Source organism: Erythrolamprus reginae, chromosome 3 (assembly GCF_031021105.1).
Source record: "Erythrolamprus reginae isolate rEryReg1 chromosome 3, rEryReg1.hap1, whole genome shotgun sequence".
NCBI lineage: Eukaryota > Metazoa > Chordata > Lepidosauria > Squamata > Dipsadidae > Erythrolamprus > Erythrolamprus reginae.
The window spans coordinates 215,383,866-215,403,866 of NC_091952.1; the positions used below are offsets into that span (position 1 = coordinate 215,383,866).

General features: G+C 33.7%; 1 protein-coding gene and 1 non-coding gene across 5 annotated transcripts; both read right to left on the reverse strand.

Annotated features, from left to right (window-relative positions):
• Positions 1 to 937: 937 nt before the first annotated feature.
• Positions 938 to 19,124, reverse strand: PPP1R42 (protein phosphatase 1 regulatory subunit 42). Of its 4 annotated transcripts, none has more exons than XM_070749182.1 (9): positions 19,019 to 19,124; positions 17,395 to 17,550; positions 16,600 to 16,766; positions 16,102 to 16,240; positions 14,234 to 14,350; positions 9,340 to 9,457; positions 3,449 to 3,580; positions 2,602 to 2,731; positions 938 to 1,268 (listed from the first exon to the last, which is right to left on the reverse strand). In XM_070749182.1, the coding sequence occupies exons 2-9, from the start codon at positions 17,521 to 17,523 to the stop codon at positions 1,190 to 1,192; spliced, it is 1,011 nt and encodes a 336-aa protein (XP_070605283.1). In that variant the 5' UTR covers positions 17,524 to 17,550; positions 19,019 to 19,124; the 3' UTR covers positions 938 to 1,189. The 4 variants fall into 4 exon arrangements, with proteins under 4 accessions (XP_070605283.1, XP_070605285.1, XP_070605286.1 ...); XM_070749184.1 differs by lacking the exon at positions 19,019 to 19,124 and adding an exon at positions 18,949 to 19,006; XM_070749185.1 differs by lacking the exon at positions 19,019 to 19,124 and adding an exon at positions 18,779 to 18,835.
• LOC139166070 (U1 spliceosomal RNA) lies at positions 4,168 to 4,330 on the reverse strand. The gene has a single exon (XR_011558878.1). It is a non-coding gene; the product is annotated as a U1 spliceosomal RNA (small nuclear RNA).
• Positions 19,125 to 20,001: the final 877 nt, after the last annotated feature.

A 20,001-nucleotide genomic window follows, 5' to 3' on the forward strand; every position in this document is an offset into this window, starting at 1 on the left:
CATGTATCTTTTGTGGTTGAACGCACAGACCCAGGCACTATGTGAAAGAATGGAGGAAGTAAGTATCATCTGTCATCCTGTCATCTGACCTATAAACTGTACTAGATAGTAGCTGGAATCTGGGAAAAGAATCAGATAAATAGTTTTCACATAGAAAGAGTAACAGTGGTGACGGAAATTGGTCAAGGAGAAAAAAAAATAGATGGGTAGTAACAAAACTAGAAATTGGAATACTGAAGCGAGACAGATTTCAAGATGACTCAAAGAGGAATTGGCATCCAGGTTACTATGTAAGACAGGCAATATATGAGATATCTCTATCTTGCACAGATATTCAGAATGAGATCTAAAGACACATAAAAGAAGATACAGTTTTTCTAAGTAAGAGAGGTGATGTTTTAATTGTAGATTTGTTGAAGCCTTTTTATAAATTAATAGCAATTAAATTTTGGTATTTTACAATAGGCTTCCTTTTATTTTAAAACAGCAGTTGCTAATGCCAGCAGCGAGATAGTTAATCTAGCTATGGTAAAGCAATTAGACCATAAAGAAACTGGCTACATTCCATCCATCTTTGAAGGCAGATATCAAAGTGAGGCAAAGGCAAAGAGAGAGCTGTTTGTGTGCATTAGGTCTATTTGTATGCATTAGCTAAATTCCACTTGTGAATAATGAAGGAAAAGTCAAACTCTGAACGAAAATTATCTCTTTGTACCCTTGTTATTCTAAGAATAGAGGAAAAAGTTGGTATATTTTCCAATATGACCATTGTATGTTTTATTTTGTCTGATCAATCCAGGAAACAAATTATATATTATGTCTTAAATTCCATAGAACCTTCCCATTTCCAGTGCAGTAGTATTATATCAAATCATTGGCTATAAGCTCTTATTAATCTGCTGGGCCCTAGTAAATTTCATGATTGTCCACCAATACCTTAGATAAAATGATAGTTTAATCAGTGGTTTAATTAAGATGGCTACTACGTTTAATATCAAAACATAGTTGCATAACATCAACTTATTTTAATCCTTTTTTAAACTTAAAACTTACATTGGATCTATAATACAAAATATTTTAGATTGTGAAATATCACTTTGTTTGCAGTAAAAAAAATTCTTCATGTTTGCTGCTGAAGCATATCGTTTGTTCTGAAGATAATATAGAAGAACATCTTTCTAGTAGCTGCTTAGAGAGGCATTTGTCTAAGGAGATGAGGTTCAAATAGGTCTTTCTGTTCATTTTGAGAAGCTTTCAAGGCTGAATGGCTGTGTGGCAAAATGTTATAAAAGAGAACTTTAAGGATAAAATATTTATAATATTAACTTTTATAGACTACCACTAACGTATAAAATGTTTCTGTTAATTTCTATGTACATTGGAAAATAATCAACTGGGCATATTTACTTGTGGAGAAATATTAAAGTTATCATCCTATAATTTTCATAAGTTTATTCACTCAGACCTTCAAAGAGTTAAAGGTGCCAAGTAGATGTTATCTTTTGCATACTTTGGATCAAACTGTCAGAACTGATTTCTTAATTTAAAAAACCTACATAAATAAATTTAATCTAGTTATCTCTTAAATAACGTTTCTCAAACATACTATAGCATAGTCCTCAGCTTACGGTGGCAATTGAGAGCAATGTCACATGGCAATGTGCATTGTTCAATGACAGCAATTCCAGCATTCCTCGTTGCTGTCATTAAGCAAGGATTGCATGCATCTTTAAGTGAAGTCACATTTCTATGACTTCCAACTTCTTACTGATTTCTCATTGATTTGTTCATGGGAAATTAGCTGGGAATATTAGAAATCACATGATCGTAGCTCACAGTAATGTCGTAATCACAAGCTGAGGTTTGAATCGCAATCACATGACTACAGGAATGCTATGACAGCTGGAACTACAAGGACATTTATGTAACAACTGTTTAGTACTACTGTATAGTCATTTTAAATTGATTCTGAACAAATGGTTGTAATTTGAGAACTACCTGTAACATAATTTTTTAACAAAGGTTTTCAACACTGTAATACTGTATATAGGAAGGTGAAATATATAGCCTCCTCTACATTGCAGTAGTATATAGAGCTTCTTTTTTTGATACTCTTAAGAACAATTCTTAAGTTGTTCTATTTCTTATAGAACAGACACCCACAGGAACCATTTTGCAAAACTGAGCAAAACATTAAAACAGCTGCATTCTTTGGAAGGCTAGCAAGTGTTTTAAAACCTGATTCACTGATTCACTGTAATTGCCCATCGCTCCATAAGTGATTCCAACAGAAATGTTCCCTATGTATACACCCACATTGAGGTGGTGAAACAGAGGCAGTTTTCAAAGCAGCTGAGTGAGCTGTCCAGAGCTTCTGCCTCTACATGTTGACACTTTGCAAAGCAACGCTTTTAAATAATTCCCACACAAATGCATTAACATATACACATATATGAAGTGTGCACTCTTTAATATTTGTGTTTTGTTTAAAACACAACAATTTTTAATTTCAAATATGTGTCTAATTTCTCTAGAGTAGTTATTTAACACGATGACATGGACTTGAGGTTGGATTCCAGAGGTATTTTACAGAAATCATACCTGATTTTTTCACTATTTCTGTTTTCTTCATATACTGACTGAGATTCTTTATTATAAGGAGTTCTGTGTACCTCTCTGGAGACTGGGAAGTGGTAAATAGGAAAATGTGTATGTTCTGCATCATTATCATCTAGGGGTTGTAAAGATACAAACCGTGTATTATTCAATTTTACCCAAAGTATTATACAAAATAAATAACACAGGCATATTCAAATAATACATTCAAATATTATTATTATTATTAATTAGATTTGTATGCCGCCCCTCTCCGAAGACTCAGCTAATTTTAATACATTGCAACAGCTAACTTCATATATTTATAACTGATATATAAAAAACAGAGCTTATAAATGTTCTATTGGAAAAATTACTGATCTGGATAGTCCCTGAGAATATTATTCCAGCACAGCAGGATAACCAATAAAAATGAAAGAAACAGAAAAAATACTGGAAAAAAGGCCTGCATTCTTGCTTTCTCCTGTTACTGATTTTATCAATTAAATTACCAAAACTAAGATGAATTTTTAAATCAGGAAAAAACATTAAAAAGTGTTGATGTAATAACTAAGTGTATGACTCCCCACCAATGAAATTATTTAAAAGCATACAACTATACTCTATACACATTTATAATACTGTATATATTTCAAAATATTTTAATGAAGGCTCTTTGCTATTCACTCATCTTTATACTATTATTATAGTATTGGGAAATGATGTTTTTATTCTACATTAAATCATTCTGAAATATCAAAACATAATTGCCTTATTATGACAAATTTATTGGAGCTTGTTCTTTTCTTAATGTTGAGGCTGTAATTAATTAAAAATATATAGTTTATTTTACCAAAATGTGAATATGATGCATGATCATTAATGAAGCTTTCTACTTTGTTTTTCTTCCTGGCATCTCTGGAGGCTTTCCAATTTGTCAGGAACTGTCTTTCCATTTCTTTTATTTCTTTTCCATCCAGCAGTTCTGAGGAAATATTGTAGTATGTAAATCAATAGACATCTTTATATTTTTAGGGAGGCAAAAGAACATTTTTGTTGTCAAAGATGTTGCTCATTTTCTATCATTAATGCTATTATACCTGAAAAACCACAAAATTGTTAACCATTGGGCTTTAATAGTAGTTAGAGCTGGACAACTGATGAATAGCTTGTTATAGTACAATAGCGAAAAGGATAGACATTAAAACTATAAAATAGTTGCTACAATAACAAAAAGATAGAGAAGCAAAACAATCTCTCTGCTGCATACTTAGACTGATATCTATAATTACCATGCAGGTCAAATGATGTATGATACCATTTTAGCAATAGCAATAGCATTTATACTTATATACTGCTTCATTGAGCTTTTATAGATCTCTCTAAGTGGCTTACAGAATCAGCATATTGCCCCCAACAATCTGGCTCCTCATTTTACCCACCTTTGAAGGATGGAAGGCTGAGTCAGTGATGAGATTTGAATTGCTAAACCTACAGCTAGCAGTTTGCTGAAGTAGCCTGCAGTGCTGCACTCTAACCACTGCGCTATCCAGCTCTTCGACTTAAATTGTGCAGGAGAAAGCAAGAATGCAGTCCCCCACTACCACAAATTATGCAGTCAAATTTCCTGCATTTGGGGAAATTGCAGGGGTCAGTACACGCAGAGTGCAATGGATGAGTTCACTCTGGGAAAACCTCCTTCATGATCAACGTATCTCCCCTGCCAGGTAATTTTAGTTATACAGTGTTCCTTCGATTTTCGCGGGTTCGAACTTTGCGAAATGGCTATACCACGGTTTTTCAAAAATATTAATTAAAAAATACTTTGTGGTTTTTTTTCCTATACCATGGTTTTTCCAACCCGATGACGTCATACGTCATCGCCAAACTTTTGTCCAACTTTAATAAATATTTTTTAAAATAAACTTTAATAAATAAACATGGTGAGTAATAATCTAAATAATTGCTAAGGGAATGAGAAATTGCAGTTTAGGGGTTTAAAGTGTTAAGGGAAGGCTTGTGATACTGTTCATAGCCAAAAATAGTGTATTTACTTCCACATCGCTACTTTGCAGAAATTCGACTTTTGCGGGCGGTCTCGGAACGCATCCCCCACGAAAATCGAGGGGATACTGTATAACTCAATTGTTACATATAAGCTTATATAAAACCATGAAAAAGTAAAAGATAGAATATTTTGGCAGTGATGCAACACCCAGAAAAATACGGCATATTTAACTTAACCCTGCAAGGCAAGTTTGAAGGCAAATGAGGTCTAGGCAAAAGAACAACATCATGACTTCAAAATCCAAGGGACTGGTTTGGACAAAACTCAACAGCACTTTTTCGTGCGGCTGTTGATAAAAATAGGATCGCCAATCTGATGACAGATATTGCACAAGATGAACCCAATTGTTCAATAATACAGTATTAACGGAAAGATGACTCTGAATTTAAAATACTCCCCCCCACAAAGATATTAAAAATAATTAAATGGAGACAAAAATCTTGGTAGTAAAAAATTGTCAACTTAGCGTTACCAATTCCAAATTAAGTTCTGAAGATTTCCCCCAAAACAAGCACTGTAAATGTAAGTAATATGCTTGGATACACATAGGCAATGTCTTTTTCTGATTCTCTCTCTCTGTATGTTATGGGTTTGCCAGAAACCACACTCCAAGAGAAAAAGCCATGACGTATACTATTTATTGAGTTAATTCAGGTAATCCTCCATTTATGACTGAAGGGCCCAAAATGTTGATTGTTGAGCAAAGTAATTATTAAACGAGATGCCATTTGACCAATTTAGTCAATGACAGCAGTCCTGGCTCTATTTATTAGAATTATATTTATTTATTTATTTGTTTGTTTATTTGTAAGATTTATATGGCTGTCCACTTACTCAGTAACTGGGCAATTTACAAATAATTAAAACTCAATATAAAGCAATATAAAGAATAAAGCAATAACCTCCCACCTCGCTAGTGACAACAAAAATCAAATGAGCCACTTGATGGGCTGCATCACTCTGGATTCCCCAGGGTTCTTTGGTAGAACTAGGTATTCAAGGTCCTACGAAAGAGTGTCAAAGTGGGGACTGGTCTAATCTCTGAGAAGATGTTGTTCCAAAAAAAAAAAAAAAGGTTCTTCTTGGTTTTGCCAAATGTATATCCTTAGGAGATGGGACCCACAACATTCTCCACCTCCCCGCTGTAATGGGTTGGGTGAATGTAACTTGGAAGAGACGGTCCTTCACATAATTTGGTCTTAACCCAAGAAGGGCTTCAAAAATTGAATTGTACCTGGAAGCAAACCAGCAACCAATGCAGCTCCCCAGGAGAGGTGACATATCTGCGCTCCTAGGTCTGCACAAACCATGTGGGCTCCTGTATTTTGAACAGACTGGAGCTTTCAAGGGCAACCCCATCTAAAGCCCATTGATTTAGAGTGCATTGCAATGACAAAGATGGGAGGTGACTGCAATCATTAAGCAGCTATGTGGATTGTTAAATGGAGTGCTGGGGAGAGGATCTGAGCCTTCTGGATATGTTGGGGAAGGGAGAGGACTTGGGGACTGTACCCATATCATGATCATGGGAATGATGATATTTGCTAGCATTTACATAAGATTTGAGGTCTGTTCTTCCAGCACACTGAGAGATTTCTAGATAACTCAGAATGTTGGAGATCTCCTCCAGAGGGGAGGGGGGAAACAATGGCATTTGCTAAAATGCTAATGAATGCCAGAGTTCTGAAAGGCTTAGAACAATGGCAGTTGCTTGTGTTTTCACCAGAGGTCCATTTCACCAGTGCACAGGTGGATTTCCTCTCCCTGTACACTAATGAGTCCAACTTCCCCTCTACTTGCAACCTTCTCTGCCAGCTTCTCCATTGACTTTCTGGGGAAAAGATGGCAAGAAAAATTGCTAATGGAAATCACAAGATCTCATGGTACTTGACAACCAGTTGTAAATGTGAATAGATTGCCAAATGTCCAATATGGGGTCATGTGACTAGAGAAGCTGGTCTGGGGTTTTCCAAGGGCAGGAAATGCTTTGTACACTGTAAAGCACCCATTCTGAGGCAGTTATGAATGTAAGCTGTTGTTAAACGGCTGGTCATAAGTTGAGGACTATCTGCAACTAATTATTTGCCTTTAAAATAAGATACTTATTTTATAAAATTATACAATACAGACCCATTCTTGATGTATGTCTACCAAAAACACAATAAAGGAAAAAGAAACAAAATGATGATGAGAGAGAGGGGAAACAAAAAGAGGAGGAATGAAATTGGATGCAAACGAGAGAGAAAAAAGGGGTTGGAAATTCATCAGGCAACCTTCCCAAGTAAAGATGATATTCAAAGGCAACAATTCTTTGCAGCACAGAAATTTTCCTCCATTGGTATCTTATGGTAATTGTTTTATATTCACAATTTCTGTTCTTGCTATTGTAATGATGCAGTCCTCCCCAATTCATAGGAAATTATTTTGAAACAACAATTTGTTGTCCTAAAATTCAATGTATTTGCTACTTTATCTTCTGACATATTATAATTTTACTGATTCTACTCGTTATTTATAATCTTAAAAACAGCTTTGATTATACAAATTGTACAAATACATGAAATTAAAAGCTGATGGAGCAATTATATTAATAACATTCAGTGCTGAGGGATAGCATTGTTTGATTTATATCCTGCCTTTGTTCAGGAGCTCAGGTAGCAAACATAGCACAGCATCCCTCCTATTTATTCCGCAACCACCAGCCTATGATACAAATTGAGTTGAGAAGAAATAGTCATCCAGCAAGCTTCTCAGGCTGACACCACACTTGACCAAATACAGATACACCAGACATAGGAAGTTAGATCTTATTCTCAGAGATTCAAACCCTCTATTGTAAATTGAATTCATGTATCATTATGTTTTAGATTACTGCAATGCATTAAGTTTAGAAGTTACTTCAATCTGAGAGGGCGGGCGATTATTTTATGTCAAGCTCCTATATACTGTTGTGGCCTGCCAGCACCCAGTGGAGCTGGTGGCAGACTCTGACAGTGAGGAGTTTGGGGAGGAAGATGGACCACTTCTAAGGTCGATAAAAGGCTCTGATGACTGCTCTGTGGCAGAGGCAGGGCCAAGGCTCTCTGACAGTTATCAGCTGCCTTTAGAATAGGAAATAAGTGGGGCATAAGAACATCTGGAACCTGTTCCCAATGTGCACATGTGCAGAGCTGTCAGGAGAAGGGAACAATTAAGGAACAGGAGTCAACTTGGGAGTAAAGGCACAAGTAGCTACTGAATGGCCCCTCCCACAGGAAATAGGAGCAAAAGGGGAGTGGTGTTTGCAAGAGATAATTAGTTCATTTATTAATGTGAATATTTGCTTATCTGAGTCTGTGCCTCACAGAGACTCCTTGCCAAGTGTTTCATTGTATAGCATTGTGCCTGGAAGCTATTGGCCGGGCAAATATTCAAGGTCTGCTAAGGTCTATTGTTGCAATTCACCCTTGAAAGGCTTATTGCAGGACTTTTCTGTATGTGAATGCTAGGAATTCACATTAGCCAAATAAAAAGGGTTTTTTTCGGGACAAGGAATCTGTTTCGTGATTTTATGAAGCCTAGATGAGAACATATACAACTCTTTATATGTTCCACCTAACTCTTTGTCTATTTTTAAACAATGAATAATGAAACAAACAAAATATTTAAAAAGTTATATTTATGTAGTTACTTAACAAGCACATCTAAATTATTTTAAAGTAACCAAAATATCTTTAATCTGCTAAGCATGTGACAACTTTTGAGCAGCCTAATGTTTGGAAATTGAAAGTTGAAAAATTTGATCCACCTTAAATATCCTGTGAGGGTATTTCATTTACAGAGGGGCGGCATACAAATCCAATAAATAAATAAATAAATTAACTACCTGGAGGCATTATATTTAACTGGTTTTATCTTTATTAGAAATCTAATAAGAAACTACTACTAGGAATTTTATTAGATCCTATATCTGATGGAATATTTCAAATGTTGTCTCAATGATGCCTGTCCAATTTTAATCATTAAGTTTCAAGTTTTATTGGATTTATATGCCGCCCCTCTCCAAAAACTGGCTCTCACAGATAATTTGTGAAGCCCTCAATACATGTTTTGCCCTCTTTTATGGTTGTTTTAACTCTAGTTTGATCCAAAGCTGCACTCAACATAATTGTATGAGGAAGGAGAACTGGAGAGCTTGATTAATTCTTTTTTCTTAAAAGTCTCTAAATCTGATTTCGGAAGGACATTGTAAACTGGCTCTGTTTTGATCCTGACCCAATCTGTGAAGAGGTGTTTCACTCTATGGAAATTCAAATGGATTAATTCCCCACATTTTAACATACAAGTTTTATCAAAGTGCAGGATATACAATAATTTACAGCTTTCAGATAACTTTAAAAGCATGTCTGATAATTGGACAGATTATAATTTTTACACTAGTCAATAAGCATCAAATAAGATAAAATTGCTTCTGTTTTTGTAATTTGGATGGCCTCAGAACTGATGGGAAGCACAGCTGACTGCAAGTGGGGTTAGATGGTTCAGAAAGTATTGTGCAGCAGATTCACAGGAAAACCGTGGAATTTAACACGTGTAATGGCCTTGGCTCCCAGGTCAGAGCCTATGCATCAGTGGCTTAATAAATCAATACATATGAAATGAAAGAAGAACAGTCTCTGAAATTAAGATATTTTTACCAAGAGATTTTGACTGCAGTATTACTTTGTCTCGGTATTTTGGCTTATGACAAACAGGATTCCCATTCAGCTCCATTCTACACAACTTAGTCCATATACTGAGAACAAATTCCAAGTCCTGGAAGTAACAAAGATAAACTTCACTTATCTAGTCCAAATATTACAACTAAATTTATAAATCTTTCTTTGATTAGATGTAACATGTTCTACCTATTTCAACTGTTATTCTTAAAATGGTACATTTTGTAATACTTTATCAGTGTATTTTTGTTTGGATTTTGAAAGAAATTGATGGAACAGAAAGGCAGATTACTCCCTTAATCTTAATCTGCTCGCTTAACAAGAGCCACGGTGGTGCAGTGGGTAGAGTGCAGTTCTGCAGGCTCCTTCTGCTGATCATCTGCTGGCAGCAGTTTGGCAGATCAAATCTCAACAGGTTCAAGGTTAACTTAGCCTTCCATCCTTCCAAGGTGGGTAAAATGAGGATCCAGATTATTGGGGATATGATGACTCTATAAACCGCTTAGAGAGGGCTGTAAAGCATTGTGAAGTGGTATATAAATCTAAGTGCTATTGCTATTAATCTCTGTTGCTTTCTATAGTCCTCCAGTTGTTTTATTCTAACTTCATGCTATTGGCACTCAATATCTAAGCCATTGTGTATAATTATTACATTTGTAAGTCAGCCAATAGTTTTTTATATTTGGGGTATATTTGAACCTGGATCTTTCTAAGATACTATGCACTATTTGTCCAGATATTTGATATAGGAGGTTATCAAATATTTGGCAAAGACAATGAGGGGAAACTGAATTATTCTCTTTTCCTTCTGTGACAAAGATTGAATAATACAATTTAAATTTAAATGCATATTTAAAAGAAATTATGCAACATTGATTTGTACATTATCACCAATCTACCAGTAGTTTCACATACATAGGTAAACTAATATTGGATCTGAAATGCTGGAATACTCATATGAATGTAGTATACATAATTTATTCTGAAATAATTTCTATATTGTATCTTTTCCTAAATTCACCTTGTTATGAAACCTAAAAGTTCAAGGAAGTATTATAAATAAAACTGAACGTTCACAAGAATATAACTTAATATTCATTAATTTGCAATTTGAAGAAGCCAAAATTGAAAACTCAAAAGGATTTTAGTGTTATTTGCCAAGTTTACTATAGGAAACATTCCACAATCTATTTTCTTTCTATAGAATTAATTTTCTCCAAAAAATAAAATCTCCTTTGAGTTTGATTCCTGCTAAATTCATGGATACATGAAAGAGCTATTTTTGTCATGTGTTAATTAATAAGCAAGTTATAAGAAATATTTATAACATTAAATAGAACCACATACTTTTTCCTGTATATTTAGCTTTTAAATTGTATGTTTGAGCAATTTAGCTTTTAATGGCTAAATTTAAAGCAAAGTTTATAAACATGCAAATACTGCTTTCGTTCACATCTCTCTTCTTTCTGTTTACAAATTAAGCTAGACCTATGAAATAGAGCCTTTGTTAAACACATAACAGTATCATCCTCACCTTGTAGATTTGATTTTTAAATGTACTTAAAATTAATACAATTAAAGATTATTTTGAAAATTTAAAATGGTATATTTCTTGGAATTCTGAAAACCATTTAATTTTGAAGAATGCATAGAATTTTTAAGTTTTCATTAATGAAGCTTGGTTAATAAATGATTCAGAATATCTTTACTCTATCTTATCTAAGAATGCATTTATTCCATGCTGAAATATTATTTTTAGATATTCCCTACTTATTCCCTGTCTTCTTGTCTCTAATATACTGCTTTCACTTTACATCCTTTCAATAAGCTACACTAAAGGGACTAGATAGCTTTTTGGGCAGTCTCTATTTGATAAATGATCATGTCATGTTATCACTTAAGAGGTCTGCTACAAAATACTAAAAAGCAAATTGTATTCTAGGCTCATCATGTGTGTGTATGTGTGTGTGCATAAAAGCTTCAGATGTCACTCATGGCACAAACTATAGCCTTCTTCCCAATTAGTGATAGTCATTTAAAAACCTACATTTGACCAACGCACTCCAATTTTTATTGGTTATGTCTAGCTCAAATAGCCTAACTACATCTACAGATAGCAATTTGTCATCGTTCTGACGGTCTGTCATTATCTCTTTCAAAAAATCTATATATTTTTTCTTGTACCTGACTGAATTGTGAAGTGAAGGAATCCATCTTTTTGATATCTAGTGTCATAATCAATAATGGCAAAGGTTGAATACATTAAATATTTACAGCCAAATTTTCAAAATACCAAAGCCTTCTGAAATAATAGAATAGAATAGAATTTTATTGGCCAAATGTGATTGGACACACAAGGAATTTGTCTTGGTGCATATGCTCTCAGTGTACATAAAAGAAAAGTTTGTCAAGAATCATAAGGTACAACACTTAATGATAATCCGGGTACAAATAAGCAATTCAATCATATAAGGAATCCATCAATATAAATTGTAAGGATACAAGCAACAAAGTTATAGTCATACAGTCTTTTGTGGGAGATGAGTGATGGGAACGATGAGAAGAGTAATAGTAGTGCAGACTTAGTAAATAGTTTGACAGTGTTGAGGGAATTATTTGTTTAGCAGAGCGATGACATTCAGGAAAAAAAACTGTTCATGTGTAGTTCTGGTGTGCAGTGCTCTATAGCGTCATTTTGAGTGTAGGAGTTGAAGCAGTTTGTATCCAGGATGTGAGGTTTTCTGTAAATATTTTCACTGTCCTCTTTTTGACTTGTGCAATATACAGGTCCTCAATAGAAGGCAGGCTGGTAGGAATTGTTTTTTCTGCAGTTCTAATTATCCTCTAAAGTCTGTGTCTGTCTTGTTGAGTTGCAGAACCAAAACAAATAGTTATAGAAGTGCAGATGACAGACTCAATAATTCCTCTGTAGAACTCTATCAGCAGCTCCTTGGGCAGTTTGAGCTTTTTGAGTTGGCGCTTATGCTTTTTTGATGATGCTTTTATGTTAGATGTCCATTTTAGACCTTGCGATATGGTTGAACCTAGAAATTTGAAGGTCTCTACTGTTGATACCGTGTTGTCAAGTATTGTAATAGGTGGATGTATAGGTGGGTTTCTCCTAAAATCTACCACCATTTCTACTGTTTTGAATGTATTCAGTCCCAGATTGTTCCGGTCGCATCGCAGGGCTAGTTGTTCAACTTCCCGTATGTGGATTCATCATTGTCTTGAATGACTATGTGTCATCTGCAAACTTCAGTAGTTTAACAGATTGATTGTTAGATATGCAGTCATTGGTATATAGAGAGAAGTAGAGAGAGCACACAGCCTTGGGGGGGGGGGGGGGCTGTGCTAATTGTACAGATATCTGATGTGACTCTGCTTAGCTTCACCTGCGGCTTCTTGTTTGTTCGGAAGCTTATGATACACTTACAAATCTGTTCAGGTACCGCTAGCTGGTTCAGCTTAGTTAGAAGAGTGTCTGGAATGATGGTATTGAATGCTGAACTAAAGTCTACAAAGAGGACCTTTGCGTAGGTGTTTCAAAATGTTGTAGGATGTAGTGCAGAACCATATTAACAACATCATCTGTTGATCTGTTTGCTTGGTATGCAAACTGTAGGGGTTTAACAGTGGATCTGTGATGATTTTCAAGTGGGACAGCACTAGCCTTTTAAAAGTTTTCATAACTATAGATGTTAGAGCAACTGATCTGTAATCATTCAGTTCCTTCATGGTGGGCTTCTTCGGCACTGGGATGATATTAGAGCATTTGAAGCAAGAAGGCGCATAACACATCTCTAGCGATTTATTGACGATTCGGGTGAAGATGGGGGCTTCATCCAAATATAATATAAACAGGACTTACATTGTTGAATGTATGTATGTATGTATGTATGTATGTATGTATGTATGTATGTATGTATGTATTTATTTATTTATTAGACTTGTATGCTGCCTTTCTCCAAGGATAAGATAATCTGGATTTATGAGATGTAGATAGATAACTTTCTAATACCTAGGACATGTCATTGCTTTCGTCTTGTCCTCTGGTATCATGATGTAATAGGCAGCACTACAGTTACATTATAGTGAATGGGATTAAGAGAAAAAAAATAAAGAAATGAAACTTTCTCCAAGTATTGCAAAATGTCACTTCTGTAAAAATTCAATTCCTTAAAACATCACAATCCAACCTTAAAACAACCACAATCCAAATTGTACTGTTTGACTTGACAGTAGTTGTAGACTTTGCTACTGGGATTTTAGCAACAAACTGAAATTCTGAAAATTGTGATAAGGAGATACTAAGTGCATGAGTCATCAGTGTTCAGACCAGGACACAGAAATCATTGCATAAGGAAAGAATATTCTGTTATGCATAGACAACATTTTTGTTCCTGTTTACATTATAAATTTAAAAGCTTAATTTTATGTATGAAATTAAAATTAGTAACTGTTCATTTCAATGAAATGCCTCTAATCTACTGAAAAGTGGGATTTAAATTAATCTAATTATACAGGTATATTTTAATCCACGAAGTAATATATGAAATATATTATTACAATATTTACAGAGACCTTCTTATATTTACAATATTCTATTTTGTATGTATGAAGGGTTTTTCCCAATTTTCTTTGTTAGAAATCTCTATAATCTGAATGTATTAAAATGTTGGATTTATAATTGACAACTTTGTCAGCTTAATCTATCATAAAACAATCTGCTCATAAATTTGTAAATAAAAATTTGCACAATAAAAAAACACTATGATTCAAGAGGCAGTGGACAAGAATTTTAACAAGTGGAATAATCCTTGAAATAATGCTTCCATTTGTGCAATTTATAAGTTTGCATTGCTTTTATTACCTTTATGTGATGAAGTTGGTTGTCAACAGCTATAAGATGGTAAATATTTTCCAGAATAGATAAGTCATTTAATTCATCAATATTATTATTGCTGATATTCAAAACTGATAAAGATTTCTGTAATGAACCAAAACATATTTTAATCTCAAATAAAAAACAATATTCAAGTGCAGCAATTATATGCTATTAATTTTAGAGAAAACCTAATTAAAATGTAAAATTTATTTATTTTATTTATTATTTGGATTTGTATGCCGCCCCTCTCTGAAGACTCGTTATTAAATGTATAAAATTTTAAACGGTACAACAAAAATATGTATAATTTTGGTTTGAAACGATCTTGAAACTCATAATAATTTGTTAGATGGAGTAAATAACTATTAAAAGGTTTATTAAAATCGACACAATTCAATCCTCTTCCAACTATTTGATGTAATCTATTTTGATGTGCAAGGCAAGAATAAAATTTTATTGGCCAAGTGTAATTGGACACACAAGGAATTTGTTGTGTGTGTATATAAAAGATACCTACATTCCTCAAGATTCATAAGGTACAACACTTAATGATAGTTCAGGTACAAATAAGCAAATTATATTAGGAATCAGTCAATATAAATCTTAAGGAGAAGGAGAAGAAGGTGCTATCTTTCCATATTTAGAAAGGAAGTTAGGTAAAGTAATATGATATACTCTAAATGCTTTGGCTCAGTTATTTAAACGTCAGAAAAAATACCAGTAATATAAAATAAAAATATATCTTCCAATTATCGATATATTGTTTAAAAAGTAAGAGGTAGCAGTATGTTTTTTTCCAATAAATTCTTACCATTCTGCAAATAAATCTCCAAAGAAAAGTAATTATATTGTATGAGTTAAAATATTCTATTAATTAAGCCTCAAAGAACAATTGCATCCGTATTATACACCTGTAGATACTTCAAAATTTTATTTCCTTAAGAAAAGTATGTAAGACAAACTGATTTTGAAAAAAGATGTGTATGGTATACTTTATGGTAGGGCACCGTGTTTCTTTGGAAATAAGATCCTGTCTTATATTTTTTGGAACCCTGAAATAAGCACTTAGCCTTATTGCCATGCACTCAAAAGCCCAACTGGGCTTATTATTAGGGAATGCCTTATTTTGGAGAAAACAGGATACTAGAAGAGATATTAGATATCCTTAGATATTGCACAGAAACTTTAGGGAGGGGGGTGTTTGAAAAAAAATTGTTGACTCTAAAGCAGTATTTTTTTTACAGTGAGGACATAAATTATCCAAGCATTATCATCCATACACTATTCAATTGTTCATAAGCACAACAGTAGTAATAAAATGAAATTAAAAATTATCACAGTTTACAATACACGATACTAAATCATATAAGTTACAGGCAGATAAAGTACTGAAAATAAAAGCAATAAAAACAAACAAATGAATATTGATCGAAGAAAATAAAGGTTATAATTAGGGCAAGTTAAAATTATTTAAGATAGGTTTTGTAGGAAATTATTTCTTAAACATATATGCTAGTAGTATGATGTTCATAAAGGTGTGAAACTCATGTAACAGAATGTTAATAATGTTACAATATTCTGTACTGTTATTTTCATAATTTCTTCTGAATAGAGAAAGCATAAAGCTTTATTATTAAAATTTAGGAATAAATATAGTATATATTTACCAGTTTGCTTTAAGAAAAATAATTTTAAAATTTACTATTAATATTTTTAAAAAAATATTTTAAATAAGATAAATGACACATTAACGTGATTTATGCAGTATCAAGATAACTATACAGTAGAAGCCTGTAGCAGTTTTTAACAATGAATGTCTGTCACCAAATAAATTTCAGGTACAGTGTTCTTACGGATAATGAATGAAGACTTCTTGGGTCAAACAAGAGCTTTTCTCCTAAGGGAAGCTGCTGACTTTCAACATGCAATTCTCTCAATTCCTCTAAAGTCTCCAAGCCTTCCACTACAGTGATACAGTTGCCACCCAAATATCTGGAAACAGAACAAAATAGAAAGGTCTTTCATTTTACAATTTCTTTTAAAATGCATATTTTCTGGAAAATAAAAAAGCAATAATTTTACTGAATAATTTAATTATTTCCGAAGTAAAATCAATAAAGCATAATATATTGCAACAATAATCAAATAAAAATTAATTAATTAATACGGGGAAAAATGTGATTATAACTTATATGTTCAAGTTTATCAAGCTTTGGTTCTTGAATGTGGAATTGTATGAAGCTTAAGCAATATAGCACCATATAAGATATATATTCATTCCATTTTATTAGTTTAAAATTTTGATTATTACACACAAATCAATAAAAACAGAAACATAATTTTTCACTTACAATTTTTCAAGTCTTATCAAGGATTCTAGATTTTCAATTCGTATAATGCAGTTGTTCTGCAGGTACAGATGTCTTAGGTTTGTTGCAAAGTCCAAGTTATGTATCTGTCTAATATTATTATCATATAAATATAGGACATTAAGATTTTTACACAAAGAAAGATCATCCTACAAGAAAAAATTGACATATCTTACTTAGTAAAATTTATTAATGAACAACAGTTTCAGCAAGATTTTAAAAGCCTAAAATTATATTAAACTTGCAATTTTTAGTATAGAGGTATAGTCATAAGTATATGAATATGGATGAATAAGCTTGGGATGCATGATAAAGTTTTTACATAACCTAATGATGCATTTAATATATGATCCTTAAATAGCTGTGTTGCACATCACTTTTGTAAACAATAAATTATTCTAACCACGGTGTGGTGGTTCATTTGAAAGAAGAAGAAATCTTACTGTGCCAAACTCTTACTGAAATTAATTATTTTATATTTGTACAATATCCAATTTCTGGAGAACATTTAACTTAACAACACTGAATATTACTTAATATAAAACCATATATCTGTCCAAAACTATTTTCCTGCAAATAATTAAATAACAGCTCAACAATAAAAGATAAATCAAATATATATTATTTAAATTAATTAAGGCATTGGCATAAAATAGAACCAGAAATTTATTTCCAACTAATATTAAAACAAAATATAAAATACAGTATTGTTTAATACTGGCTAAATCTTAAATATGAAATAAAAGCTACATTTTTACATAATGAAAGATTTCTTACAATGATATCTATATTTTTATTAGATAATTTCAGATGTGTTAGCTTCCTCAGATATTGAGCCAAAGATTCATCTCTGCGATTCTTTTGATTAAAGCTTCTAGCAATAACCTCCAATGTTAATCGCACCATAGCTTTGTGATAGTCAGTTTCCAATGCCTTAAAATAGAAATAAACAGTATAGCATTTTGCCACATTATCTACACAATGCACTATTAAAACAGGATTTAACTAGAATAAATTTCCTTTACACTATTTTCTGCATAAATCAAATGATGCACTCTAGTGAACATTACTATACTAATTTGTATTATATTTGTATATGTTTCTGATAGCAGGAATTATATTTTTACTAGCCAACATGTGGGTCTATCAACGGCTACTACTATATGCTTCCCCTAGAATCAAAAGCAGCATGCTGCCCGATAACAATAGCTAGGGTACAACAGTGGAAGATGGATATCACTCCCATATCTTGCTTCTGCTTTTAAATTTCCATGAAGAATCTGGATTACCATAACTAAATATGAAAAATGCTATAATATAAACCTTTGGCCTGATCTAGGATAATTTTTTTGTATAGCTAAGTAATTACTCAAATATTATTTTCAACCTGTACTTCTTAGGATCCATTTGTCGTCCCTTATCTTACTTGGATGGATAATCATATTATCATATGATTCCTGGGGGCAATATGCCGACTCTGTAAACTGCTTATAAAGGGCTGCAAAGCCCTATTAAGTGGTATATAAGTCTAAGTGCTATTGGTCTTATATTTACAACAGTGCAAAGTCACATTTTTATTAGAAAACTTTACAATGATGTATATAAAAATAAATTTCAATTCTACAAGTATTTTGCTTTTTCAGTTTAATAAGGTACATATTTGCCTAAGTAAATTTAAAATAAATCCAATTAAGTTTCTGCAGAGACGAGATTACACTATAAAGTGAAGGATTGTATGTATGTATGTATGTATGTATGTATTGTATTGTATGTATGTATGTTTTATTTTTTATTTATTTGTTAAACAGGTATAGTATTGTAGTATTAACATACTACACTATACCTGTTTGACAAATAAATAAATAAATGTACAGTATTAACTTAAGTAGAAAGTAGTGATAGGAAGGATAAAAAGACAGTAGGACAGGGATGGTAGGCACAAAGGTGCACATGCACGCCCCTTATGTACAGAATGTATGTATGTATGTGTGTATGTATAATGTACTGTATGTGTTTGTTTGAATTGTATGCCGCCCAATATCGCTTCAGATGTGAACTATGACTGAGAGAAATGCTTAGGGAAAAAACAGCACACAGCAAACCGGTTCAGCAGTTTCGGCATGGGTCATAACTACAACCCCCCCTCCCATTCTACCTTCACCTTTCGGAAGAGAATGAAAAAGAGCTTTACAAGGTTCGCGAGGCAGTCTGTCTTCCCCCTCACGCACCCCCCCCCGCAACCCCCCCAACCCGCGCTCTCAGGTGGCTTATTGCGTCAGAGCCGGCCAGGGGTAGAGGCGGCAATATCCCTGTTTGCTCCTAACACCCTACACTTCATGCCAACGCGGCCTCCTTTCCCACACACGCGAGCACCGTACGACGTCTGAGGCGAACCACCTACATAAACGTGCCCCTCCTCGCTCCTCAGCCTCAAGGGAGAATATGGGCGGATCCTCGGCTCGGAAAGGCCAGAGAAGCGAAGACAAACAGAAGCCGGGAAACGGGTTGCTATAGTGATAGAAAGCCTCTAGAGAAGCGGCTACCTATCAAAAACCTTCCGTGAGGAGGAGGCGGGACAAGTAGGGCCCTCTCCCTTATGACAAAGGGGGCGTACGCGGTGGAATTAGGCCTTGCTTTGGAACGGTCTTCCTTGTCTCTCCTGTGACGGAGGCGGTTTGTTCCGTTCGGATGAAGTCCCGAATTCGCAGCGTGGTGATTTAAGCTCACCAAGGAGATGGAACCTTTCTTTCTCCCCGTGTTTTTTTTGTTAAGGTCCTGAGCTCGCTTCGAAAATAATAATAATAATAATAATAATAATAAACGACAAGTCTAATATATATAGTAGATATAATCGCTGCCATTAATAATTTTGTAATACGTGATAGCTGTCATTCATATTTTAAATATCGTCATAATTGTTATTCAGATATAAATAAAAAATACTGATTTTCTGTTAATTACCACTTATGAATATGCTTCAGTCCCAGCAATGTCTTGAACACCCCCCTCACACCCACACGTCAAATTTTAGTCCTCACAAAGGGTTTCACTTTTAGGGGCTAAGCTTCCTAGATTCTATGTTTAGGATTATTATTCATATTCTATATTCTTATTATATGGACCTGAGTAGAGCAGATAGGTCCTGTTGGGTTATTGAGTAGAGCAGACAGGTTCTGTTGGATCCAATATATTTTAAAGGAATTACTTCAGTCTAGAAAAATGTACTATACTGTAAAACTGTAGTTATATGTGATGCTTCAAATTGTACTTAATATTACACTTTCAAGTAATACTGATCAGTAATTTAATAAAACAACAGATTTTAACCAGTCAGTAAGACAAGCACATTTTGCTGAATCCTCAGTATAGTAGGTTTATATTAGT